The sequence below is a fragment of the Seriola aureovittata genome, chromosome 3 (assembly GCF_021018895.1).
Source record: "Seriola aureovittata isolate HTS-2021-v1 ecotype China chromosome 3, ASM2101889v1, whole genome shotgun sequence".
Lineage (NCBI taxonomy): Eukaryota > Metazoa > Chordata > Actinopteri > Carangiformes > Carangidae > Seriola > Seriola aureovittata.
This window is the reverse complement of record NC_079366.1, coordinates 5066760-5088622: the sequence shown is the minus strand read 5'-3', so window position 1 is coordinate 5088622 and position 21863 is coordinate 5066760. Positions and strand designations below refer to the sequence as shown.

Here is a 21863-nt window from a genome sequence, read left to right as displayed (position 1 = left end):
ACACTCCTTTCCCTCCGTTACAATCACACCTCTCGATGCACATAACCAAAGCCAGGAAAGCACTGTGACATTAAGTATCACAATTTTATTACAAAAATTAAATTCTTCATCTCTCAGTTTTGCCATGCTTGGAGCATATAACAATACAGTAAAAAACCCAGACCCAGAGAAGATAGTAAAGCAGATTTTCGACAATGCTTTCACAGCACTCTGTCATTCATGCTGTTACTATACAGATACTGTAACATTCCTAATACAGAGTAGTACAAACACCTGCCAAAACACATTATGTCAGATAACAAACTGTAAGTAAATTACATTTACCAGAGGAACAAGAAACTCAAACCAGCTCAGAAAAAACAAAACAAAAACAGAAACCAATAAACACTGAATTTGCAACTGAAAACATACTGAATGTGCTGAATATTTGTACCAGCCCAAGGCACCCAGGCTTTGTAGCAATGTTGGCAAGTTAACGACATTCTTACAGAAACACTTGAAGCGAACAACGAGAACAAATTGACTTGTACCACAGTCTGACTTTGCAGTGTCCTTCAACGTACCCTCCTCTCCTGGCGTTCTCTTCATCAGTCACAGTGCAAGTTCCGGAGGGGTGGGGGCAGAGTGAAGGAGGAGGGGGAGGAGGATGGGGGAGGGTGGGGCTGGGTGGGACGGTGGTGGGAATTTGGGCTTCGCAGGGAGCTGTACCGCGTCAGACATCACTTCACAGCGCCAAACACTGACAAGAATTGGACGGACAGCACAATCTCCCACTCTCCTGAGGGAAGGGGGTGGGAGCGGTTATGTAATTCCTCACTTGGATATTGAATTGTTCAAACATAAGGCGCAGATTGCCAGCTGCCAGTCCAAGACGAAATAAGCCAAACAAAAAGCTTAGGTGTGCTTTTAACGGAACATCTGAGGGAGGGGGGGGGGGAGGGGGGAAAAAAAGGAACAACAGATACCAATACTTTCTCACTGAGGTTCCCAAGACGAATTAGATTTTTTTTTTTTCCTCAAGATGAAAAGTTGTTGTTTTGCACATAAATACCTAAGAATGATAGAAATCCCAGATTTAAGCTTACCAATAACTCAAATAGTCTCTAACAAACGTCAAATGAAGACAAGAACGACAAAAGCTCAGAAATACAGAGAGGGCTTTTTCTGGATCGATGAAATGCAGTTCAGTTGAGCGAACGGCAAGGCTCGAAGGTCCATTTGGTCGCTCCGCCAAATACTTCAATGTTGCTCTCCGTCCAGGAGAAGACGTTGCCAGCCGGTGCTTTGCTGTTGCAGGTCGCCAAGTTGTAGATCTCGGTGGTAGAAAGTTTCCTACTCCAGATATTTAAGTTTGCTAGCTCTCCTACGAAGGCTTGTGTCGCATCAAAGCCTCCTCCCAATGTGTCCTGTGGAACGAGACAGACAAGTGTTTAACCACATCAGTGTTGCAATAAAGCTTCAACTGAGGTGTTCACTATTTATCTGGAGGAGGAGGGGGGTGGACACTTTTTGTTTTGTGAAGAATCCTTATATTGTTGTGCTTTTGAGCACAAGATCACAAGTGATACGATTTTGGTTTTCACTGTTGTCCTTAATCCTGAGTTTAATTTCCTTTTGGTTATCTGTCTTTAGTTAAAAAAAATGCAAAAATGTGACTTAGAGGCAAATGGGATATCTTTATTTAGCTCCAGTCTGAAAATCATTAACTTCCTGTAAGCATGAATGACATGATTTATACATAGTAGTGTCATTTGGCCAGATGGTTGGGATTATAAGGGTCTCTTCATGTTGGATTTATGTACATAGCTCTTTCAACAGAAAAAGAAAGTCTCAAATTCTGTTTCCCTGTCCAAATTCAGGCCCAACTGGTGCAGCAGTATCATTTTTCTTCCTATGATGGGATGATAAATTAAAACTAATTAGATTGGAGAGCCTTAATTGGGCACCTCTTCAGTGTCTCCACACTCTCATTTCATAAATATGTCCACCTTTAATCTTTGTCCAGAATGAAAGTCATAATTGGCCAGGATTATCTGCAGCTATGTGGGGGATTAAAGTGCAGCAGTTATTTAAAAATGTATATCCACCTGCTCTTGTCCCAGGACCAGCACTCCCTCTGGTTTAATGGGATGGTACGGTGCCAGGTTTTCTCCACTGCCCCGCAACACTCCGTCCTGGAAGGCCTCCCACATGCCGTCACGGGTGGTCCATGTGATGCAGAGGTGATGCCATTTTCCATCGTTGATGAGAAACGGCAGCTTTGCAACCTGCAGCAGAAACGTTTCATCATAAGTCTTTCCCTCCAGTCTCTGTTTCACACTTTAGTAGCAGAGTCACTCCCCACCTGAAACCTCATCGCTTCCACACCCTCTCCTCTTCCTGCTGAATCACTTCCCCTATCACATATCTCTTCCTCTATATATATAAAAAAAGCTTTCTGTTGTTCACCTTAGCACTTATTCTTATTCTATTTCCAGTTCTGGCACCGAGAAGCTGTCAGGTTCCTCTGACTCACCCAAGCACAAAGTATTCTAACTTTTCCCTTCTGTTGTACCCACTGCAAGTCGTCCCATGTGTTAACATGATACATATGAATGCAGAAATGCCACAATGATACACTGCAAATATTACAAACAATGTGTTTTCATCATCATAAGTTTGCCATTACCTTATCATTAATCAGAATCTCCATGGGATTGTTCCCCCACTCGATCAAGACCAGCTCGTTGGCCTGACCCGGCACAGCGTATGAGAAGGGTGTCCCCACCCCAGGCGAGGCGTTGGACTTGATCCACAGACACACGCTGAAGGAGTACATCTCAGGGAGGCTCCTCTTGGCTTTGGCGTACATGTAGTTGGTCCTCAGGGGGAAGGTGAGCTGGAACTTATCTGCAGGCCTGGTGTCTTTGCCTGTAAATGATATTAATGTTTCAACTGTCAGAATCAATTTTAATACATAGTGAGGATTTTTCATCATTTTATTTATATGTATTATTTAGGCATTACCCAGAGGCTAAACCTTCATAAACCAACATATATTTTTACATTAGTGAACTAATGATTTATTATGATTAGAGTCAGATTGTCTTTTCCCAGCCGTTTAAATTACCACTATCCAATCTGATTATGTATGAAACACTGTTTTTACAATCATCTTCTGTCTGTTGGCTGTGTAGGAGGCCTGCTGTCTTCTCCCTATCGCTCTCTTTTTTCTTTTTTTCATTTTCTATCTCTCTCTCTCCCATAAATCATACGCACGCGCATTTGCACGTGTTGAAAAGCTGAACAAGCTGTTGATGTGTGCTCAAAAACGCGCCAGTGCGAGGCGCACCCTGCAAACTTTCCCTGCCTCTGACCTCTGCAGAAAAAACAACAATGATGCCCCTTTGCTTACAGACTCATTTGCAAGTTTGACAGCCTGTTTTTTTTTTTGGCTTTGAAAAACATACACTCAGCGAAGCTAAAGTGCTAACAGGTCTTGAGTTATGCAAAGCAATGCAGCTCTCCTCTCTTCGCTCACACTATCTGTGCGCAACGTGACGGCTGCGGCATTGTGAGTGGTTCCACGAGAGCTGTAATATGAGGGTTTCTGTGTTTTCTACAGGCTGAGGAGCCCTTGACTTTTAAATCAAATAAATTAACCCGTATCTTGTTGTTGGGCCACACTCAAAGCACTACTGAGCTGCTCTGTTTTGAGTCCTGAGCGCTCTGAAATCCAAACGCACCTTTCTCCAGGTCTGTGATCCGGTGGTGCAGAGAGGTGAGCGTGGACTCCACTCTGTTCCGCTGCTCGCTGTCGTTCCTGGAGCCCGGTTTGGTCTCTTCTAACGTGTTGACCCGGGACAGAACCTGCTTCTCCATGTCATCTATCTTGTTTTGCAGCAGATCTTTCAGGCTGTTCGCCTGCACGGTGTTGTTCCCTCGGCTGTATTGCTGCATCGGACAGAGGGAGACAGACCATAGGTTAAGGGAGGACATAGAAGACTTTCTCTGGCGCTAAACTCCTGGACACATGTTCCCTCTACTCCATTTGAACCGTGTAGCCCAGTCCAAAGTGGACTTACACACTTACAGTGTGATTTTAAGCTCTGCGCCACATTATTCAAACGGCACTCTCACTTACTTCACATGGTGCTTGTCTCTGACTGTAGCCTACTAAACGCGTGTGGCTCCAGGCAGAGACTGCACAGAGCCAGAACAATACTGCAGCACTTCACCAGGGGTCTGACCCTCATTCTAATTAACAACCAGATCCCTGAGTCTAATTAACTTTTTACCTGGTCAGCGCTGCACTCTGCTTGCCTACCTCTAGATTCTCCAGTCTCTGTTTGAGCGTCTGTAAAGTCTGTCCCAGCTGGGCCAGAGTGTCCGTGGTGCCCCGGGATACATCCCCCATCGTGTTCTTCGACCCTGGCCGCCTGCCGCCGGGTCCCGCCGCCGCGGGGAGGCTCTGGCTCTCGCAGCGGCTCAACTTGGACGTTAGCTCCCTGATTGTCTCCTTTTGGTTCATAATGGTCTCCTTTTGCTGCAGAACCGTCTCCCGCAGCTGCATGACCGTGGTCTTCAGGTCCTCCGCCGGTCCGCTGTTCTGCATCGTAGCCGTGCACAGGTCCATATCCTTGGGCACCGACGTGCAAATAAACTGCGTCTGTCCGAAGTCTTGCGCAGAGCTGTCCAAAACAACCAGGCAAGAAAGTACAAAAAGTTTCCACGAGAATCTGTCCATGGTTCCAGTCGCAGAAAGTGTGTGTGTGTGTGTGAGAGAGAGAGAGAGAGGATGAGCGACGTCTCTGAGATTTCAGCACCACGGTGATGTCCGCTGAAGCTGTGAGCTGTGGCCGCTGTGTGCAGTTTATATAGCGGACATAACGCAGCGCAGGTCCTCTGCATCAGTGAGGGGAGGCAGCGTGTTCTGCTATACCTACAGAGTCCTGCCCCTTATTTAAGGTCGTACTCGGGCATCTTCTACTGTAACAGAGAGCGCGTGTACTCTTCAGTTAAAGGAAAGTGGACTATTAGACCTGTCCTGCATTAGAAGTAGATATCGACGTGTCCTCACAGTCATATGACTTCTTTATGTCTTTTATATGAATCAATTAGTGGTAGGAGCGGGAATCCGATCCTTTACCTCAAAGGCATCAATGTAAAAATACTTTATTCATCATCAGGCTGAACTAAAAGCTCCGATTATCAGCAAAAAGTAGTTACTCAATATATTAATATATATATATTAAGTAAATGTGTTTCAAAAACTGTTTAAAACTGAAACATACTGAAACAAGACGGGCTGAGTCTGAGGCTTTCAGCACTATAATTACAGTAGCCTAGTTGATTTTGACAAAGGTTTTGAAAGCAGTTGATTTACATAGATATTTAGTCTTAAACTTAAAAGACTGAAAGATGTATAATGTTTTAAAAGCTGATCAAATTTTTTTTTTTAAAATAATTTGCAAAACATGCTAAATAAAAAAAGAAATAAGTACATAGCCTGTAGTTGTCACATAAAGTAGTGGAGTAAAAATTACAATAGGCCTATTTCCATATGAAATGTAGCGGCAGGCAACCTCAAGATTAAACAAAGGCTGTAAACATTTTCCTCTTAAAATTAAAAGTTAAATTCATAAGAATTAAAACATAGGCCTATTTCTCAAGTAAGTGCACTCAGGGCTTCTGCACTATGACCTTATGTGGGCTGGTATAGGCCTATGGTGGCTTATGTATATTATTAACATTAACAAACTCTGGGTAGATACTGTTCTGTAACTAACTAACTAACTGCTGGGTCTACTGTGCTACATTCACCATCATCCCATAACTGCCACATATTGTCACACTGTTCTCCAGCAGACATTGTAAAGGGTCACTGTAAGTGGCCTATGGGCTACAGACCTGGAGTGAATGTGCTCAGTTTCCTTCCAACACTGGACTTTATATGACAGACTGGGCTTATTTAAAAGCCCCCCATGCCCGTGGCAGGGATTTTAGAGCATGGTGTGTTGATGATATTGGTCCACCTTAAATGAAAGCCGCTCCCCATTCTTCAGAGGAGTCTGTCCCACGGTTGGAGTCCCCTCCACTACCACCACCACCACCACCACCACCACCACCATCTCCTCTCATTCTCTCTCTCTCTCTCTCTCTCTCTCTCTCTCTCTCTCTCTCTCTCTCTCTCTCTCTCTCTCTCTCTGTGGTGCGCGCTCTCGCACCGTGAAGTCGTGCTGAAGAATGTGGTTGACAGTGGGCTTCAATGTTTGCTCATCAATGAAGTAACAGTACAATAGACCATTCGTGTTTCCCAAGACCGCATTTGTCCTGTTGCATGTAACCTATTCTACAAGAGAGAGGCGTATTTTCCGCTGAACTCAGAGGTGCTTGAATGTAACACACTTGTCTTCAACACTTGCGAGTGCAGCGGTGAAGAGGAGCAGAGACAGGGGAAGCACAACAAGTCTCCACCGCAGTCCACACAGCCTGACAGGGATGCGGTGGGCTCCTAGGTTGAAGCCCACCACTACAAGACGGAGGCGCTGAAGGGAAAGTGAGATGTTTCCAAATAATTAAACAGACTGTTACGTAACTGCCCCCGGGGCTCCGGCATGAATACATAAGATACACAGCAGGAGCTCCAACCCTGACATAGACCATGTTGAGATAACAAATGATCGGTGATGGCGGTGACGTGGAAGGACACACAACTGCGAGGGAACAGCTGGACCTAACCTGACTTCACCTGTACCTCAGATGGGCCTGCATGTTCAGCATTACAGAGGGGTAAGGATGAGACAAGAACGTGCTGCATATTAAAAGGCAATCATTTCTAAAATAACACATCTCACGGTGCATCTGGGACCAAAGTTTTCCCCTTAAGCAGAGCACAAGAATAATAATAAGAAAATAAACTCATGTCTGCAAAACAAGTGCCCCCCCCCCCCCCCCCCCCCCAGTTTTTCATTAATCTTTGTTCTTTTTGTGAAATACTTGGTTGTTTTGCTTCCTCAAACCTCTGAACTGTTAAAATGAGACGATGTGAGTCATCACCCTTTTCTCAATAGTCATCTAACCTTCCAGAAGTCCTGAATAGAAATTGATGACTTTTAAAGGTCCCATATGTTACACTTTTCTTGTGTTTTATTTGAGGTATTGATATCAATAGGAAGATATATTTGTTTGTTTTAAGAACCAAAAACCATCTCAATGTAGTTTCACAGGTTCTCTCCCAGGCTTCTCTCTGGAGCTCTAGTAAAAACAGGTTTATCAGCCAAAACTGATTGGCTGATTGTTTTCTGAGAGATCAGATAAAAATATAGCAGATTTTATGTAAACACTCAGAGAAACCAAATCCTGCAAGGTTGGATGGTGGGTCCAGGTGTCCCATGCTGAGGACATAGGTGAGGGCAGTGACTGTATAGTTGTGACATCACAAAGTTAGGGAGGTCCTGACAGTTCGTTTTTAAGGCTCAGTTTAATACAGGCTGTGTGTATTTCTCTGTGGACTGAGCACGTTGATACTTTCACACTATAGAACCTGGACCTGCTTTAGAATAAAAAAAGACATGGAGTCAATCTTGGTACAGGTGAGAAATTTCCTGCAAGGCTATGGGCTATATAACAGCAGAAGTCTACATTGAAAATGTTAAAGTATCCAAATTGTTTACCCAATTACATAAAACCATATAGAAATTCTCCATTGAAAATGGTCTTGCAGTCATTTTTCTTTTTACAAATAGTAAATGGGTTACACTGTATGTATGTCAGTGTTAAAATTAGGAAGTCCTTCATTTGAAACCTGTCCAGTACATTGTCTCTTTCCACCTCTGCCAGTAAGAGTAGGTTATATTCGCAGTCATCAGGCTCTGCACGCTATGTCCCAGGATGGAGTCTTTCTATAAAAGTGAAGAATTACCGCCTGCTCCGAGACAAATGACTTCTCCCTCACTGACGCATCAGCGCGGTAGAGCTGTGTAAAACTGTGCCATCAAACAGGAAACAAATGTGCACTTCAAACATTTTTTACCCAGCCTTTAGTTTTGTTATATTGCATTTCCAGCGTTTTTTTTTTTGACGTGCTCATGACGTGGAGGCAGCCGCTGGCTAGGAAGCAATGAAAATTGACCCAGCAGTCCGCTTTAATTTGTTTAATTAGGCTATCGATCCAACGTGGTGTAATCAGCAAGGTGCCAAGCTGAAGGCGAGAAACAGCGGATGTAACAAATGGTTAATGGCAGAGTGGAATTGCTGGGGCCCAGGACAGGCATGGGACAGATTCTCCTTATCTCAGCACATGCATATTAAACATCAAGCAATACTTGCCATGAGCGCTCATCTGAACTGATCAACAAGTAATGCCCTATTCATTTTCAACAGACCAGCAGCAGCGCATTATTTGTTCACCCAAATGGTGACAAATAGAGTAGTTTTCAATGCTTTTGATGTGCAGAATTTAATGTTAATGATCAAGGCGAGCATTGAGCTCCCACTGGGAGACAGCCCACCTCTGATACAGTCAGGTTACAGGAAGGAATGAGCTGCCTGCCGCACTTCTCTATTCAATATGCATCTCCTGTCCCATGCATAAAAAGTGCTGCAGCACCATATGTTCAGCCATGTTTTCTCTCATTCCCACCATTGCCTGCCACTTATTCTGCAGTAAGACTGAGAAAATTTGCTTTGGATGTCAATCAGCTCTTACTTTCCAGAGTTGAACTAACCCAATTTTTTTGCCAGCAACTTTGGAAACTGGTAGTTTTGCATACATGTCGTTGAGGTGCACTTTATTTTTACAAACCCTTTCTGTCCTTCTGAAAGCAAAGTATGCTGGTGGGACTTGATTTATTTTGCAGCCGCATTTTGATGTGTTCTTCTTTCATGTTTGCCTGGGAATACGCACGGTCTCGAGCTGACCCTCCGACTCTGAGTGTTCAGAGCGCTAGGTCAGGTCTGCACACATCAGCCAGCAGGCCAAGCTGGACTCCTGGGGCTGTGTGGAAAAGGGCTGAAATCCATAATGATCAGTCTCTCAGGATCACTGAATAATGTAAAGCTTTATAATAGAACCCACTCTCTAATGGCAGAGATAGATAAGAACCATTTCACACACTGGCAGCAAACTGCATGCTTATTTATCCAGCATCTGCAATAGCAGAGAGAGAGAGGATGCAGAGGATAGAGGGAGAGAGGAGGGGTGACTGTACAACTGACAATGCTACACAAACAAAACAAGAAAGCAAGAGGGTCTGTAGTGAGGGCAGCATGTTACAGGCTGCTTGATATAGTTTGTCATGAGATAAGCACATTAAAAAAAAAAAGTTTTATATAAGTATATATATCTCTATATATATAGATATATATAGATATCTATATCTATATAATTCTGTGACGCATTTCAAAACACCGTCCTGCTTTTCTCTGATCCGAATCCAGGTTTATTATCTTGTCACAGCTCAAAGGAACTGCAAGTGTAATTGTTAACTTACTCCCTTTGTTTGTTCTGTCCAGGTTCCACAAAGTAAGCTCTGCTCTCCCTCTGTGCACACTTCACCACTTCACTTCTGACTGCTGAGAATTAAGATGTGCTGCCAGGTAACTGAAGCCTCGGCACAGCAGCTCCACTTTCTCTGCTGCACTGACGTCTCCATTTCATCCCACAGAGAGGGAGATGAAGGGGGAGTCAGGAGGGAGTTGTCCAATGGGACGCCTGCACTGTGGAGGCAGTCTGCTGCCATGCATGCACTCCCACCGGGGGACAGCGTGGAAGAGTGGAGGAATAGAGTAGGAGAGAAAAAATGCACACAGACAGTCATCCAGGCTTATGAGCAATAGTCATGCACAAGCACGCACACACACACAAACACTGGACATTGTAGATAGCTTTATCTACAGGGCAGTTATTTCCCTCTACATGTATATAGATACAGTAAGTCACAGTACTGAAGGATTTGGCCTTGACTTTCAGCTCCATAACCAATCTCTCTTACCTCCTCAGACAGGAACATTGTTTTATTGATGTCCAGCCACACCAGAGACTCATTCACTAACTGATTCCCCTCTCATTAAAACCTAAAGTGACATAAACAAATATTGGTGGCATTATGTATTCCACTAGGTGCTAAGCTAACCTCATCATAATTCTCCAAAGCCCACACATTAACGCTTTTGCTACGACAGCACTGTTCATCAAGCCGCTTGTGTTGGCCTTGTTGGACTCCCTCCAGAAACAACATTTTCCCCATTAGGCCTTCACCTCGACAAGCTCGTGGCCAAAATGTGTCCAAAAGAGGAAGTGGGTTTAGTCTGTGTGAGTGAAATGATGGTTCTGTTCTTCAGCGGCTTGTGTGGAAGATATGTGGGGGAAAGAGGTTTTAGTTGCTGGAATCGCTTGTTTTTGGGAAGAGGAATGTGCTTAGATTTAGGATGTCATTTTAAACAGACAGACTTCCACAGACAGGTCTGATTATATTAAAGGTCTCAGTGCGCTGCTGTTCGACCGTTTGTAATCAGCAATGTTGGGAGAAAATTACTTGAAGAATGTTATCATTACTCACTGAAAAAGTGATTACATTACAAATATGCGAAAAAGTAATTAGGTTTCTTGTTACTGTACTTTCTTTACTCAGCTCATCAAACTCCAAATCCTCCACACGCACACGTCACATCCTCCGTATTTAACAAGCAGAAACAGACATCGAGGTTTAACAAGTAATAAGCCTCCAACTCGGAACAAAACCTGGTGATTCCTGAATTGAATGTCGGCTCCACAGTGCTAATGTTAACAGGCGAGCTAACTGCACAACACGTATATGACTTCGGAGTTACCGGGAGCCCTGAGAGCTCAACGCACCGCAACTTAAGAAGACAAATGCCAACAGACAAAACGAAAGCAAATTCAGAAAACTGAATCATTTTCACAACACTGGGACACATCTGGATGGATGTGTTATAATACGTCAATGCGCACTTGATGTTCAATGCCTTTAACTTCAAATGTCACAAAGCTTTGAACAACAAGTGTGTACCAGCCGGGTTCATCACTTTTTAGTGTCCCCCTGGAAACACTTCCATTGTTGCTGGTGCTACTTCCATGTTTGTGCCTGTTTGTGTATTTTGTATCTGCAGCTCATGTGTTGTCAAATCGATGAGGATGTTTTCTGAATTTGTTTGTGTTTTGTCTGTTTGCATGTGTTTTCTGAAGTTGCTGCGCATTGAGCTCTCCGGGCCACCGTCATTTCTCCTCTTTCGGTGCACGCCAGCTGCCTCCGCACACCTCCAGCCCCTGTGCCAAGCTATCATGTACCAGACCTCTGTCCACTAAGAGCAAAATGATTTCAATCCTCCATCAAACTCCTGGTGAGACAAGCAAACGAGCCAAACCCCAATATACTGAAGTAAGGGACTGTGATTAGTAACATTCTGTTTTTACTGAATTTCAATCTGTAATCCCTTACTTTACTCATTACTAAAAAATATATAATTGCAATACTGTAACCGTGAAGTACTAATTCCCAACAGTGGGGACCAGGTTATCGGCTCTCTGCTGTGACCTGATATCATGAATGTCTTCAGCCAGGGGAAACCAGTTTCATAATTGGGGTAGAGGATTAGAGAAACCTGATTTCTCCTGCAGAGCCGATGTGTTTGGCTTCTGTGGGTTATTCAGGTTGAATAATGTGATCCAAAGGAGAGTCTGGCTCCAGGAATATGAATCAGCCCAGTGGTTTGTCTGTTCAGATGGAGCAAAGGCTAAAGGGCTTCCAGTCCATTCTTTTCATAAGGAATGGTTTGAATTGGTTTGTCTGGCAAAAGAAGAAAATAATAAATATAAGTTATTAATTAAGACACAATAATTACTTATCAATGATAATACAACAAAGATAGCTTAACTTCAAACACAATTACAGTCCGGACCTACTAATGAAAACACTAAATTAACCACGACTGAAATGTCATTTACACAGCAGCTAACAAATCATAAAGCCATTTAAGATAGAAATGAATTTCTTATTAACAGTGGAAACTTGCATATCTTTTACAAAGTCCAAACTACTGAAGGATAAGACACATGATACAGTCAGACCAGGTAGAGGAAGGTTGGAGTGACACATAACCATGTTTCTAATCTGCTTTGTTGGGATTCATCATTCAAGAGACCAGATGTTTCTTTGCTCCACTGGACAAAGCAACTCACACTCCACAGTTCCTCACTGTTCACACCTGGGGACGACCCTTCCCCCCCACGGACCTTACTGGCCAGCCAGTGTGGGTCAGCGTGTGACATGTGACCCCCAAGGGTGTCACCAAACAAAACCAGATCTCCTGTCCATTGTAAATAAATGCCTTTAAGTATAACTACTGGTGTGTTTAATGTTGCACAAGCGTGAATATTGCCAACCTCTACTCGGTAGAATTCCAATCCTTCAACTTTAACTTACTGTTGATTTGGTAATTTGGTTATAGTTAGTAAGCTAATGGTTAATCAGAGTTCCAGATTAATGGTAATAAATTGAGACTAAAACCATATTGGCTATTTTGCCTATTAGTTTAGGCTGGTGCCCCGAGGACTTTAATTAATTTTAAAGTTATTATTTAATATTAATATTTTTAATATGAATATTTTATTAATTTATGATAGCCAATAAATTGATAGACAACCGAAATCCAACATATTTGGTGTCCAGCTCATGAGGTAGAGCTCAGACCCAACAGCTTTTTATATATAGGCATGTGCAGGGTAAAGGCAGGGAAAGTGACAGCAGAGAGGCAGGTAAATCATTACGTGTAGTGATTCTTACTTGCGGTTAAATCCAACTAAAACTAAAAGTAAGGTGGCCTGAAGAACTCTAAACAAGTCAGTTTCCAGTGCTTGCAAAATTCAGACACATTTGCACAGTAAGGAAAAGTTGTATGCTTTCACCACAGAGCTGTCCATCTCGCTGTCAGGAAGCAGCGTCTTGTGTCACTACAAGATAAAATGAGTAAGAAATGCTTCCTGAAAAAGGGCGGGGATAGAAGAGAAATCTGATTACTGAACTGTTTTATGTATACAAAGATTTACAATAAAACAAGGTTACTACAGAGCATGTAACCAAGTCTTTCTGTTTACCCGCATAACCTGATTTCTCTTTTCTTGTGTGCATGTACAAGCCAAAGAGTTTAACAGGATTCAGTGTCTTTTACGTGTCTTTGTAGTCTGTCTTGACAGGATGAATCATATACTGCACATGGGTGTGACGGTTGACAGACTTTACGTACTTTCACATCTGGCCAACTGCTGCATAAAGTGGTCATGGTTGTTGGATCATCTGTTTGGAAACGCAATATTCTCACGTTTCACCATCGGAAATGAGGTTTCAGACGCTGTGAGATGATCCAACAGGCACTTCACATGAAGCACAGTGAGGCTTTAGTCTGGTTGTTGACAGACCGTTCACTTTTATCATTGGGATAAACTCCCAGTGGTTTTGATCATTTTTAATGTTCTGGTTAGATCCTCACTTGGCTGGGTGTATAGAACCCTGTTCAATAATTCACTTTTTGCATAGATGGATTTTTTCATTTAAAGAATTAATCAGGACTTTAAAGCAGCACCATAAGGAGGTCTCACAGCCCTGGCGCATGTGTGAGGCAGGCTCGTAAACGTTGTTACGAAACATTGTATTTTGCCTGTGAAAGGTCACTTTTTTCTCCACTTGTGAAAATGTCACAGTTTGTGCTGACTACATGCGGCTCAGAGACACACATACTGGTGCGGCACGGCATCGTCTTGTGACAGAAATAAACATTATGCCTTTGTAAAATTTTACACAGTGCTATAATGGAGCAACAGTTCCCACAGAGCTCGCGGTCTTAAAGACAAGCCAAAGCACTTAGCGTTTAGTGGCAGAGCGAGGCCGTCACGCTGTGGGAGCAGGTGTGTTTTAGGACTCAATAACGTAGTGAAGATGAAACCCTGTAAAGCAGAAGGGTCTGAAGTGGAAGTGAGTAATAGGGAGAGTGAGCTCTCTGCACATCCCCTCTCAATTACATCAAGTGACCAAAGCATCTCCTTGTAAAATACAACTTTCCTGCCGCGGTCCTCCTTTGTGCTGGGTTATTTCTCCCAAAAGGAGATTAAATTTTGACTGAGGCTGAGGTGAATCTAGTTTACAGAGAGGGAAAAAGAGTGTAGCGTACTTCATCAACACTTCAGGTTGCTCTATTCGCAAGTAAATGAAACATGTTACACTGGTGGCTCTTTCATTGCTGGTTATATAGTTTTCAGATTAAAATGAGTTAATTTTTCAGATTATCTATAAGAGATGTCACATTATCTACTACACAGTTAATTAAAGGGGCTATATGTTAGTTTTCTCTAAGACTGAACACGTTTCTTGCTGGCATCATGTGGTGGTGAAAGAGGCTGACAAGAGTTTCAGCCATTGTCGTCTTTATAGTAGAAGAGGTTATAATGCGCCTTCCGGAGGGCTACATCTTCAGGGTAGATTGGAGGCTGCAGTGAGTCGCTATCGGAAAGTGACAAGACAGACTGGGGCTAGCTGGTTAGCGTGCTAGCTTCAATAGAAAAAAAAGACATGATAGAGACTGACTGTCTGGTAAGTAAACAGCTGATAATGCTAAGCAATATCAAAACTTACAAATAGCTCCTCTTAAACACGGTGTCGTCATACTTCACATTTGCTTCGGTGCTTTTTTTCTACATAATTCATGATGTTGGAGCAAAGCTTAGAGATCTCAGAGTTGTACCACACACTTTATTTATACACAACAGGAGCAGCGCTGAACTGCACATGAATAATATAAAGGCTCAGGGTTTCTTGATGGGTGTTTTCGTGAGTAATAAGCATGTTTGGGCTCACTAACCCTCTGCTTATTAAGCAGAATGTCGTTTAATTCTCAGCGCTAATAAAGTGAGATCTCCTGCTGCCGTTGTTTTTCATCGGAATCACACCTTTAGGGGCTGCATATTACAACAATCTCCTGTAGCCAGCATGTGCCGGCAGCACTGCTTTGAATTTCTCACATTATACACTGGAGCGCGGCACGTCCTGCTGGATCTCTCTATGTTCAGCTACATTTCCTGCGTGCGTGAGCATTTGAGACCTTGAGCGACGACAATTGAGGCCGGTGCAATCTGAATTTCAGAAGCAGCCCCTTTAAATCAGCCTGAGACGTTGCCTTTATCATGTGCCTTTGATATTACGCACAAGGCCACTTGATACTCTCCCAATTTCTTTAGAAGGAGCTCACTCTGAAGCCCAGTACAGAGCTGCAGCTACACACCCTGAATGCTTTGCTACGCACATGTCTCATTAATCTTTACTGTCATCAAGCAGTGATTACTCCACTGCAATTTAATTTCAATCACTTACACTGGTGTCTGTCTATCTATCTGTCTATCTATCTGTCTATCAGTCAGTCAGTCAGTCAGTCAGTCGGTCTGTCTGTCTGTCTGTGTCTGTCAGTCAGTCTGTAAGTCTGTCTGTCTGCCTGTCTGTCTATCTATCTATCTATCTATCTATCTATCTATCTATCTATCTATCTATCTATCTATCTATCTATCTATCTGCCTGTCTGTCCGTCTGTCTGTCAGTCAGTCTGTAAGTCTGTCTGTCTGTCTGTCTGTCAGTCTCTTTCTGTCTGTCTGTCTGTCTGCCTGTCTGTCTGTCTGTCTGTCTGTCTATCTATCTATCTATCTATCTATCTATCTATCTATCTGCCTGTCTGTCTGTCCGTCTGTCTGTCAGTCGTCTGTAGGTCTGTCTGTCTGTCTGTCTGTCTGTCAGTCTCTTTCTGTCTGTCTGTCTGTCTGCCTGTCTGTCTGTCTGTCTGTCTATCTATCTATCTATCTATCTATCTATCTATCTATCTATCTATCTATCTATCTGCCTGTCTGTCTGTCCGTCTGTCAGTCTGTAAGTCTGTCTGTCTGTCTGTCTGTCAGTCTCTTTCTGTCTGTCTGTCTGTCTGCCTGTCTGTCTGTCTATCTATCTATCTATCTATCTATCTTTCCGTCTGTTTCTGTCAGTCAGTCTGTAAGTCTGTCTGTCTGTCTGTCTGTCTGTCAGTCTCTGTCTGTCTGCCTGTCTGTCTGTCTGTCTGTCTGTCTGTCTATCTATAACTATCTATAATATCTATCACATTCATTCTGCTCAGATGATGATTCAGTGCTGCCCTTTCATAAAAGTAAAACCATCTCAGTCAGCTGAAGTGGTCTGTACTGGTTTGCTCTAAGACCCAGTCACTCCACTCCAGTTTTCTCCAAGGAACAAATCCCTTTCTCTCTCTCACTGTGTGTGTGTGTGTGTGTGTCAAAATGGCCTTTTCTGTGTCTGTGACAAGAGCTGAGCCACAAGTGTCACAAATCCTTCCAGCGTCTGCCTCTTCAAACACAAAGTGACATCAACATTATTGACGACACCACTTCAGCAGTCAAGGTCAAGGTCAATCAGCGCTCATCTCCTTCATCTCCCTCTCCCTGTCACTGTTGATCTGTCTCTCTCCCTTTTCACATGTGTGTGTGTTATCATCTTCCACTGAGCACAAAGAGCGAGCTTTTTTATCCAGTAACTGCACAGAAACAGGTGAAGCCGGAGGGGTGAAGCAAGGTTAGAAACATTACAGTAAGTAAACTTCTCATGAAATACATTCAGCTCATGAATTAAAAACCATATTTTCCCAAAGTTGAAAATCCCTTTTCTAAAATGCTGACACTGTGGCAGGTGCGCATTCATTTTCCTGAGAGGAGGACACACATTGTTGACACCCACATTCATTCAATTGACCGCGTGTCGTCTAGTCTCATATGAACTCATTGATCAAGGGTAAATGGAGACATGTCTGGAGGATGTGTGCTCCATGATGCCTGTTACGGTCATGAATGAATAGGTACCTGTGTAAGTGGCTATCGATTTACCTGTCACGAGATGCTGCCAGCGATTAGGGAAGAATCGCATGAACACAGAGGCAATTTACATATCTCTCAAACCTAATTATTGACAAAGCGGTTTGGTAGGTTTTAATAAGCCCGCTGTTGTCAGATACAGTTATGATTGAAAAGCTGCAATTAAGCATTTCTGTTGCTCCACCACACTTCTGCTGCTTGCCAAAATATTTCACAATGCAACAGCAAGCACAGCATGTAACAACACATGTGTTCATATTATAGTCTTTTATAAAAACGGCTGTGGTTTATGTACTGATGTATTACTTGTGGTCATTTTTTAAAAATCTTTCTTATTGGGGCGCCTCAGTGGCTCACATGGTAGAGCACGTACCACATGGGCTTAGTCCCAACCGCAGTGGTCATGGGTTTGAATCAGACTCGTGGACCTTTGCTGCATGTCATCCCCTCTCTCTCTCCCTGACTGTCCTGTCTGTCTCTACCTTCACTACATGAATAAAGGCAAAAATGCCCCAAAAAAATCCCTCTTATCACAGAAACCAAGGCTGGATTACCAACCAGGCAAGCTTTGTGACTTCCTAGGGCCCTGGATCTTCAGGGGCCTAAAAACTTAAAGTTCAGTTTATAGTACTTTCAGTTTTGTCTGGTTGTATAAGGATCATGTCTTTTTTGATTATACAGCTGGTCTAGGTTCGATATTAATACTGTGAATGTATCAAAGCACCCTTAGGCATGCCCTAAGCCCACCTGGACTGACCATCCAACCTTGTAGGATTTGGTTTCTCTGAGTGTTTTATTTTTATGTGATCCCACAGAAAACAGACACCGACCTGCTGCAGGACCTGCTCGAGCTCCACAGAGAAGCCTGAGGTGTAATATTTCATTGAGATGAGATAGATTTTGGTACTTAAAACCACAAATATATCTTCTTATGGGTACACTTCAAATAATGCATTGGAAAATAATGAAATATGAAGTTCTCTTAACGTTGCTGGATTCATGATGGACAGTTTTTAAAAATAAAATAGATAAATAAAAAAAATAAGATAAAAATTGAGCTGGTGACCTCCATTCTGCCTCCACGCCCCCAGACACTTTTCATTTTCAAACATGGAGGCCTCAACCCCAACTGATGCTGACTCAAGTGACAATTTATCAGATTTCACAAAGCTCTTTTTTTTTCACATACACAGTTGTTCTCCCAAACATCTATTTTTGAACTTTAGTGTGGAAAATCATTTGAATTTAAAAGTCTTGATCATTTGAGTCTATATTGTGTTTCTAAATAATCCACAATAGTTGTATCAATCAAGTTACCACAAACCAGTAAATTACCAACAGGTATGTACACACCGCAGTGTGTGAGAAAGGGTGGAGGGATTAAACAGCCTCCTCCTCATTTATTCTATTCACATTTTTTTTTTTAAATGTTCAAAATGTTCAAAAAAATTAAATTTTTGATTGACTTTTACAAACTAGATCCTCCAGTGTCAAACATCAGGTAAAATGTTTTTCTAAACTCATTTTACTTTTCTCAGCAGTGAAGAAAAATCTAACATGATGAAAGTAAAAACATTTTGAAATAAAAAGTCAATTAAATTCATATTTTACATATTTAAGCAGCACTTTTTAAATTTTAAATTGGTATAATTGCATTTTGTTTTATGGAAACACAGGTCTTAGCGGTGTAGGCTATCTTTTGGAAATGAAGAAGTTAAAGGTTTAGGAATTAAAGTGAGAAATTAAGGTTCATTTGGATAAAACCAACCTTATAGGAGCTAAAACGCTAGTATGGTCCTTTAAAAACAGCATCTCATCAGCGTGAATATAGAATATTGATCTGGATTAATTGATTTTTTTATTTCTCTACCTGAGTTTGTGCAGACCTTGAGATGAATGATTTCACATTTCTCTGCTGAATGAGAGAAATTCATGACAGCTGTTGAACAAATATCAGCCACTGAGCTGCGTGACTGACTGGATGAAGCGTTACGTGGACGTGGACATGAAACGTTCCATGTTGCTATGTGCCGTCTCCACGTGCATCATTCAACATGTTCCATATTTAAACATCAACAAACCAGAGTCTCAACCAGTGAAGAAAAAGAAGTTTTCACAGTTTCACTCGACGATTTCTCTCAAACAAACATCTCCAGTGTCGATTTCTTTCGACGTGACTTCTACCAAAGACCTTCTGACGCCGACAAAACAACTTCCACCATGGAAAATGTGAGATTTTAAGACGTTAGAAATACACAGTGTTTTGCCATTGAGACTGCCAGAGGCTTTGAAATATGCAGCCAGTGTGTGATGAAGGTGCTTTGTGGAGTGATAATAACTGAATATGAGAGTAAACACTGAAAAAAAACACGGTTTTATGAGAATATTTCTATAGGACTGGAACATATGGAAAAAAATATTCTCATAGGCTATATTTTAAGTTAGGCCATATAAATATATAATTACTCAGAACAATCAGCATATAATGAACGACATAGGCTTTGTATAAATGCAACATTAAGTCTTTAACAAGTAAAAATACATTAAAATTATTTTAATCCCAAACATTTTAACATTTTAACAAATGTATTTAAGGTTAATAATGATGGTCCATTTTCCTGCAAGGCTAACCTTCCTTGGTGTAATGCTGGTGTTGATGAGACCCGGGCCCAGGGCAACAATGATTTGGGCCCCTATTCAACCCCACTCTCTGTGTATTGTGTATGTGTTATTAGTCAATAATTAGTAATTCTGGCCTAAAGCACAGCTTCCTGCTTTGTCAGTGGGTAATCCAGCCTTATCTTATCACTTTGCTTTAGACTGTATCAGCTTCCTCACACTTATGCATCAATGTTTTAAATGGTAGAAAGTAACTAAGTACATGAAATCAAGTACTGTTAATAAGTACATATCTGAGGTACGTACACTTTATGTGAGAATTTCCATTTTAAGCTACTTTAGTATAATAGAAAAATCAGTTAGGATGTGTTATCATAAATTCAGCCCAGCTGTATGTAAAGTAGTTCAGATGAGCCCCACCTTTACCAGCTGCACCATTAAAGTGATGCTTAATACATCAATAATTATAATCCAGTAATATAATATTGTTCTGAATGGGGTCATTCTGCATAATGAGCAGTTGTACTTTTACCTCGGCACACTGTGATGCTGATGAAAATATTTGCGCTTATTTATTTGCAGCAGATTCAGATTATGAGACATTTTCAGGCAAAAGACCTTTTGCAAAAAACTGAATTAAATTCAATTTATTCTACATCACTTATTGCTCTTATCTTAACAGAACCTCACTTTCATATGATCAAAATGTATCAAAACTATTTTCTCTTACAGTCCTGTGTGTGGAATGACATATCGTCATGTTGTGAAAGTTTAAGTACATTGCTGAAGTAGTTGCACTTGGTTATTTTCAGCAGATTTTCATGCAGTATACTGTGTTATTTTTTTCTTATTTTTCTTTTTTCTTTCTTTCTTTCTTATTTTGCATGCAATTATGATGTAAATTTAATTAATTCTATATGACTTGTTCCTTTCATCTTAATTGAACCTTTCTCTGACATGTGTTGTTGCAGTGTTGTGAGCCTGTTCCCTTGGAAGAAAACACCCGCTGCAGGAAGAGGAGGAGGATCAGCCAGCTTCAGGACAAACCTGCAGGCTGCTGTAACAAGGTCAATACTCACATTTAGTATTTTTGAACACATTGCACATTGATAATGAAGATCTCAATGGATAGAAATGATCTAAAATTAAATATAAATAAATATACTCATATTGTCCATACAATTATCATTGTATATAAATGATTGTATCTGTAAACTGGACAAATGGACAATCTGTTAATTTGACACAGTCAGTGTTCTGCAGTGTATCGGGTATAAATTTACTGTTAAATCTAGTTTATTGGTAAACGTCTGCCAGACACTGACATCTCTCAAACATGAACCATGTGCTCCTCGGCCCCTCCAGGTCCAGGATTTCATTCCCAGGCCCCAAACTTCAAGCCCTCCTCCTGGCCTCCCCCAGGTCCTGGGCTTGACTCCGACTCCTCAGCCTTCCACTGCTTCTCCTGAACTTGTGCAGGTCCAAGTCGTCCTCCCCAAGCCTGAAACATCAACCGCTTCTCCAGACCTCCCTGAGGTCCAGGATGTGTCCTCCACTCCTGAGCTGAGCCCCACTGGTGTCCAGGAGCATGTTGTCCCACAGAGTGAGACGCCTCTGCTGATCCGTGGTTACTCTGTAGAAGAGTATCAGAAGATCTACCACTCTGTGGTGGATGAAAATCTGTGGTATGTTTGTGTCTCACAACATTTATGAAACTGTTTAATATGGAAATTTTCTCCATTATCAATATAAATAATAATTGAATTCTGCTTTATTTTGTCAAATAATAACAGCTTTAATCACATTCACCTTTATAATTTAATTATTGTGTCTCTCACTCTTCATAGGTACAAAAGTGCTCGTCCTCGGCCGTACAGACTCCGGCTTGGACAAAGGATAAAACAGCACCTGTGGGAGAAACTGAGCCGTCCACGAGTCACCATTCAAGAGAGAAGGGACGGACTCCTGAAAGTAAATGATTCAACTGGAGAAGGAATCTATCCAACTCTTATACATGAGGACATCTCAGGTGAACCGGCCCCACCGAGCCCTGTAGGAGAAAAGCAAGATGAACCTAAACATAGTTGTAGGAGCAGTTTTAGTTAGTGTTGGCAGATTATATTATTTTTATTATTTTTTATTTTGGCTTATGGGAAATCGGATGAACAATGAAAATTGCCATTACAATAGTGATGGTTGTATATAACTGTGAAGAATATGAAATCATATTGATCAAATACCTTAAATCACACAAAACTGTAAATAGATATTAGATTAGATCAAAGTTCCTTCAGATCATTCTCAGATAAATCAAACTCAATTTCACAAACAGTCAACCTGGAATGCAGCC

General features: G+C 41.8%; 1 protein-coding gene across 1 annotated transcript; it reads right to left on the bottom strand.

The window, feature by feature from the left end:
* Positions 1–65: 65 nt before the first annotated feature.
* On the bottom strand, positions 66–4873 carry LOC130162999 (neuronal pentraxin-1-like). Its single transcript, XM_056366957.1, has 5 exons — positions 4307–4873; positions 3726–3933; positions 2669–2910; positions 2088–2267; positions 66–1406 (listed from the first exon to the last, which is right to left on the bottom strand). The coding sequence occupies exons 1-5, from the start codon at positions 4724–4726 to the stop codon at positions 1185–1187; spliced, it is 1272 nt and encodes a 423-aa protein (XP_056222932.1). The 5' UTR covers positions 4727–4873; the 3' UTR covers positions 66–1184.
* Positions 4874–21863: the final 16990 nt, after the last annotated feature.

What these genes read in the sequence shown, in the direction of transcription:
- LOC130162999 (XM_056366957.1), bottom strand. Translation starts at nt 4,726, where the DNA reads ATGGACAGATTCTCGTGGAAACTTTTTGTACTTTCTTGCCTGGTTGTT. An exon ending in AGAGACTGGAGAATCTAGAG is followed by an intron (nt 3,934 to 4,306) that starts GTAGGCAAGCAG and finishes TGTCCGATGCAG; the next exon opens with CAATACAGCCGAGGGAACAA. An exon ending in TGGTCCTGGGACAAGAGCAG is followed by an intron (nt 1,407 to 2,087) that starts GTGGATATACAT and finishes CTCGTTCCACAG; the next exon opens with GACACATTGGGAGGAGGCTT.